General features: G+C 41.0%; 1 protein-coding gene across 1 annotated transcript in view; it reads right to left on the reverse strand.

The window, feature by feature from the left end:
* Positions 1-4,426, reverse strand: part of mettl24 (methyltransferase like 24) — a 39,488-nt gene extending 35,062 nt beyond the window's left edge. Inside the window, exon 1 of the mRNA XM_085431882.1 lies at positions 3,732-4,426. Coding sequence (XP_085288008.1) covers positions 3,732-4,073 — 342 coding nt within the window. The 5' untranslated portion in view covers positions 4,074-4,426. The remainder of the gene's footprint in view (positions 1-3,731) is intronic.
* Between the last annotated feature and the right edge of the window lie 1,574 nt (positions 4,427-6,000).

Here is a 6,000-nt window from a genome sequence, read left to right on the forward strand (position 1 = left end):
GTGCGTGTGTGTGTGTGTGTGTTTTAACGTGGATGTGTGACAGCCAAGAGATTACATTTCCTTTAGATTGGTTATAAAAAAAGACCCTGAGGCTCTAATTCACACTCATACCTGTACAGTTTATTAAGGGAGACAGAATGTGTCAGCAACCGTCTGTTATTCAAGGTGGTAAAGTGTGGTACAGTAGCAACCTCTCCTGTGCTTTACCCTCTTGAATGAGTTTTAAAATGAGATTTGCCTTTTCTAATGACCTCTCACTTCATCTTGCTCAGAAAATGCCTCAAAGCTGAAAATCGTTAATGTCTGACATTTTCAAAGTGTAGCAAAGATGACAGATCAGCAAGTGCTGTGTTTATAAAGCTGTTGTACTTAAGTTGCTGGTGTGCAGTAGCAATATCATCGACCAAGCAGCTAATGTGAAAGAGAAAATATTGTATATGGATTTGTACAGACAGCTATACATTAGATCTGTGTATCATTAAGCCCTAATTACTAAACACAGGCTTTATTTTGTTCTTCAATTATCTTTTACTTTTATTCGCTTTTGCTCAGAAGAACCTAAAAACTGTTAGGCCTTGTGCATTTTTGATTAAATGGATGACCACTACTTTATCCATCCATCTGGGAATCTATCCCAGGTATAACCTGATAACCTTTCAAACCTATCCTCTATTTACAAATTAACATCTTTTGGTAGGGGGATGAAGCCAGATTACTCAGAGAGGCACAGGACACAGAAACTCTTAGAAATTTGACCGGTGGATTTGAACCCTGACTTCCTTGCTATGAGGAAACTGTGCAGCCACCTACTTTGTTCAGTGCTTGAATATTTTGTGATCTAATGACTTGCTTCTTTATCATATATGTGCAATGAGAAGACCTGGAGACCACAATTACTGTAAAAGGCTTAAAATGTAGCTAAGAGGGCCTTAAAGTGCGAACCAAAACTGCATATATAAGTATCTGCACTCAAACATTATTTTCTCTTGCAAACACAAAGCAATAGTTTTAAGTAAAATGAATCTGAAATCTATAAAATCAAAGATTTATTTATTCAAATAACTACAAATTTAGGATAATTTGCTTGGTATAAATGGAATGCATACCAGTCATGTCAATTTCATTTGACCTGATGTTTTACGTTGCACTTCTGTAACAACACTGCACGGAAAATTTACATGTAATCAAATAACTTCAAGTCAGCCATCTGGTAATAAACGTTATGTGACATGCTGAATTGTTTTGTCAAATGTTGTTTCCCTTCTCAAGACTCGTGTTCAGCTGTTGCTTGTAGCATTTTCAGCAGATCTGTTACAGATTTTTAGAATCTGAACACAACAACTGATACTCTAGTCTATTTGTATGGGGTTTATTAATGCACCTCAGTCTGAATACTGCCTCACGTACATGTTATCAATTGTCTGGTCAGAGCTGTTTAGTTTCATGAGTCATCTGTAACATAGATGCAGTCACATGCCCCTTCTTTTATGTAATTCGTGAAGATCATCCAGCCATATGAAGAGGTATAAAAGTACGATTATCTTTACTAATTATCAATTACCTTCACCGCAGCTCACAAGGAGGTAAAAGTGTGAATGAAACCAGTTGTGTTCATGGTAGGTGTAACACTTTCCACAATAGTGGCATTAATACCATCCATCTTCTTCTGCTTACCCAATTTAGCATCAGCTGGAGACTATCCCAACAGCCATAGGGTGCAAAGAAGAGTGCAGCTTGGTCAGATTGCCAGTTTGTTGCATGCCTAACACAGAGAGAGACAACCATTTGCACTCACATTCACACCTATGGGCATTTCAGAATAACTAATTAACCTAACCCCACTAAGTGCATGTCTTTGGGGTATGACAGGTAGCCAGAGTACCCACAAACAACATGCAAACGCCACACAGAAAGGCCCCAGGCTTTGTGCCACCGTGGTGCCTTAACTGATACCCAGATCTTTTAAATGGCATAGAAAGGTGGACTGGGATAAGGTCTACATGCTCTCATTTTTACAGTACCAGGAAATGCTGAACTGAACAAATCATTCAGTACATAAATTCCTAAATCAGTGAGCGCTTATAAAAGCACAATGCTTTACAAAGCCTCACCGGAAATTAGGTTTTAAAATGTAATTTTCCTTACGGCAGCCTGCAGCTTTTTTTAAATTTTATCTGAGTTGCATGAATATGTTCAGGGAGAAGAAAGCAGTATGCTAGTGAGACAGGAAGAGAGCGATGTTCAAGGAAAAGAGAGAACATAAGAGAAAGACAGGTTAGAGAAAGTGGAAGGCGGGTTTGAAGTTTTAAAGTGATTCAGACAGCAGAGATGAGGAAGCAAAACGGAGCATGAGAGGGACAAGGTAACATGACAGAGCAAAAGCGTTAACACACGTCTTCGAGATGAGAGGGAAAGGAAAGAAAAGCACAGTCTAGGTAGAGAGGAAGCGAGAGAGCTAAATAGCAGCAGCGCATGACACAGAAAATTTTATCTGGGCACCTCCGGGGCATCTTAGGAGACAAATTTTATGTTAGAAATTAGGTGGAGTGAGCATATGGTGCTATGTAATATTGATGGTGCACAAGTGCCCATCTCAAGGCATGGAATGATAGCCCTGCAGTGATTTTTCACGGCATTTAAAACTCTTGTGCTGAGGCTTCTTTGTCTCTAGTTTAGGTCATTAAAGATTTAAAGACAGAAAAGCGAAGAAGCATTTATTATCCCAATGTAACAGAATGAGAAACTAAAGTAGGGTGGAAAGAGCTCACCGTGTGTGTGTTGCTGGTGGGAGGGTTGACAGAAATTGGCAGTGAAAGGGGAACAAAAGGAAGAATGATGGATGGGAAGATCAAATGACAACATGAAGGCAACGGCGGAGAGCAGAAATGAATCAAAGAGAAATGCATGAAGAGACAGCAGAGGGGAGGGAAGTGGAGGGTTGTAATAATGTAATGTAATGTAATGTGTAATGTAATGTAATGTGTATGTGTTAGTCCCCATAGGGAAATAGTTCCTCTGCATTTAACCCATTCACCCAGTGAAGCAGTGGGCAGCCACCAATGCAGCGCCCGGGGAGCAGTGTGTAGGGACGGTACCTTGCTCAGGGGTACCTCAGGGTAGCAGTTCAGTGGAGTTGAACCCCCGACCTTCCGATCATGGGGCCACCACTCTACCTACTGAGCTATCCCTGCCCTTGTTAAGCTGCTGCACTAACACACCCTTCGTGGGTCACAGGGTCAAGCTTCTGGAGTTCATGCATGTGTGTGTTTGAGTGTGTGTAAAGTAATGTTTGCTCCAGAAAAAAAAAAAAAAAAAGGGGCAGGGATAGCTCAGTAGGTAGCTATCCCTACACTTTAGAACACACAAATGAAGTGTTTCTTTGTTAGAGCTGACTGTCTTAGATTTGCAGCTGATGCACTAAGGGAGTGCTTGATTTGTCATTGTGTGTTAGGCCAACACTTGTCTCAGAAAAATAAATGCAGTCCTGTACTGCCAGAAATCTGAGTGGCAAACCCTCTCTTCTTTGACATCAAAGCATTTCAGAGGCACTCGTTGAACATGCATCAATTCTGCTGCCTGTTCTTCCATCATCACCCTTCTGGGATTTACCGAGCATTAACTCAGTAGTTCTTACTCAGTAAGAAACCACTGATCTAGGAATCAGATAAACCTGACAAAAATCTTAAACACAACAATTAAGAGCTAAGAAGTTGATGGTATATCAAACATACCTTTCTGTGTAGTTGCAGAGGCGGGCAGCATCGTGGTGAGGGGCCCTCTGTGTCTCCCTCAGTCTTCCTAACTAGACTGTCCTTCTTCAGTTTGTGAACATAAGAAATTCTCCTTTTAATGCTTTTGCCCAGCTCCTCTGCTTCTTCTGCAGACACCTGTTTCATTTTACTCTGTTCACCCCACTTTTGATTAGATTTAGTTGGACGTCTCAAAGCCAAGGGTGCTGAGGCACCCTGCCAACCTCTCTCCAGGTAAAGATGAATGCACACACACACAGCAGTGAACAGGATGCCCAAACGCAGCAGCAGTCCCAGAGTGAGTCGCTCTCTGCCCATATCCATCCACTGTTTTGTCCTCCCTGTCTCTCTGACTCACCCAAATCCAGTGTCTCAACTCAAGGTGTCAGTTTGATTGCTTTTTCTATCCCATTTTGGAAGTTCTCTTCTCTTCCCCTTTGTCTCAAGGTTAAAATCCACCTTTACACCAACAGCGGTAAGTTAATGAAATGCAAACATTTCCACCGTTGCTCATAAACCAGCACACACGCACACATATTTGTGCTTCCTGCAAGGCTGTGAGGCTGTGTAAGTGCTGAGGCTTTGGAAGCTGAGAGTGAAGTGCAGAATATGCCACCCTCTTTGAAAACTTTGGAAACTCCCTCCTCACACTTGTAAGTCTCTTTCTTTCTCTCTTTTTTTTTAACCCAAACACACGCCCCTTTAATTTGCTTTCTTTTTCTTTCTGAGGTTCACATCACACTCACACACACAGACACACACACCACTCTGTTGTTCTTCCCCCTCCTTGGTGCTGCTTCATCCCGCCCAGCAGAATCTCATGTTACGGTGTAGCTCCAGTTATGGGCTGTGTCTCCAGCTCCATAACGGGTCCATGCAAGATTTCCTCTCAGCATCTGTTGGGCTCTCTCTGGAAACAGCAGCGACATTCATACACGAATGAAAGTTTAAGTATTTGTGAAAAGTCATTTGAGGTGCTCCAATGCAAACATTTTGTTAGAGTGATAAGTTTCTAAGAACTTTTTGTTTTTACTCATTTATTTGAAGTCATTACTCTTGAATTTTGTCTGTGTGCACATGTTCTAAAAAAAAATACTATATCAATTCCTATATTTTTCTCTGTTATTGTACAAATTTAAGAAAATGTGTGGGTTTTTTCACATAAATTCCATACTTCTCTCGATTCCTGATTTAATGAGGGCATATTTGATATTTTGGACAAGAAGAGAACATTCATCTGGTGTTTTCAAGCTTCCTTTTTTTGTCTTTTTTAGGGGTGGGGGAGGATTAGACCTTACAACAAAACTTGAGAATTAGAATTTGCTTGACGTGGCACTGCTAAATGTAAGAAGAGGCAGATAATAAGAGAGCTGATCTCCCACCTACTGTTTGGAATCAGTTACAGCCTTTTTGAGCCTACAAATAATTCTCTGCTGCCCCCCTTTGAAGTACAAACAACACTCCTCTAAATACCAGCTTCGGCACACAAGCCAATTACAGTGAATCAAATAAATTAGATCGGGAGAACCAGAGAGAATAAAGGATGTCGGGTACAGTAAGACGATCTCTGCTGCCACCTAGTGGTTAATTCTAAACAGCTGCATATGGAACTGATTACTGTTTCTTCTGTGTGATTACACATAAAAGCGTCCAGCTTTTACCTCAAAAGAAGTTGGAAAAACTCTAAATTTTAGACGTGTGTTTTGTATCAAACATGTAGCAAAACAATGTTTCTTTTGTGAGATGCAGGAGACTTCTCTCTCTCTCTCTCTCGCTCTCTCTCTGCAGACAGCATTATTCATATTGGAATGATTTGTCCAGATCTGGTCAAAATCAGCTGCCACGTGCAATGCGTTTGTTTCTGGCTGCCCCCCCCCCCCTTTTTTTTTTCATATCCTCCAACAAAACAGGGTCCAGAGAGACAGAGAGAGGCCGTTTAAGCTCTATCTACTCACATATACTTTAAAAGCAGTGTCTCAATATGGGGCCTGATATCACAGACCGATAGACCACCTGCTAATGAAGCAAAGGCAAAAATGCCTGCTGGATAAATTTGATAGCGGCAAGGCTTATAACCACACAGTAAGCTCTAAGAGGGCGAGAGTAAACCCAAAAGGGCTCATTTTGCTAATTATAGGTTACAAAAAAAATATCTAGAAATGAAAATCTCTTTTCATGGTTAGATAAGATAAACTGTCGAAGTTGCTTGCAAGTGGAATTTACTCCATGGTATTTTGTAAACAGCAGCTGG

The sequence above is a fragment of the Copadichromis virginalis genome, linkage group LG15 (genome assembly GCF_057382275.1).
Source record: "Copadichromis virginalis isolate Kocher_CV1m ecotype Utaka linkage group LG15, C_Virginalis_male_GT1.1, whole genome shotgun sequence".
Classification (NCBI taxonomy): Eukaryota; Metazoa; Chordata; class Actinopteri; order Cichliformes; family Cichlidae; genus Copadichromis; species Copadichromis virginalis.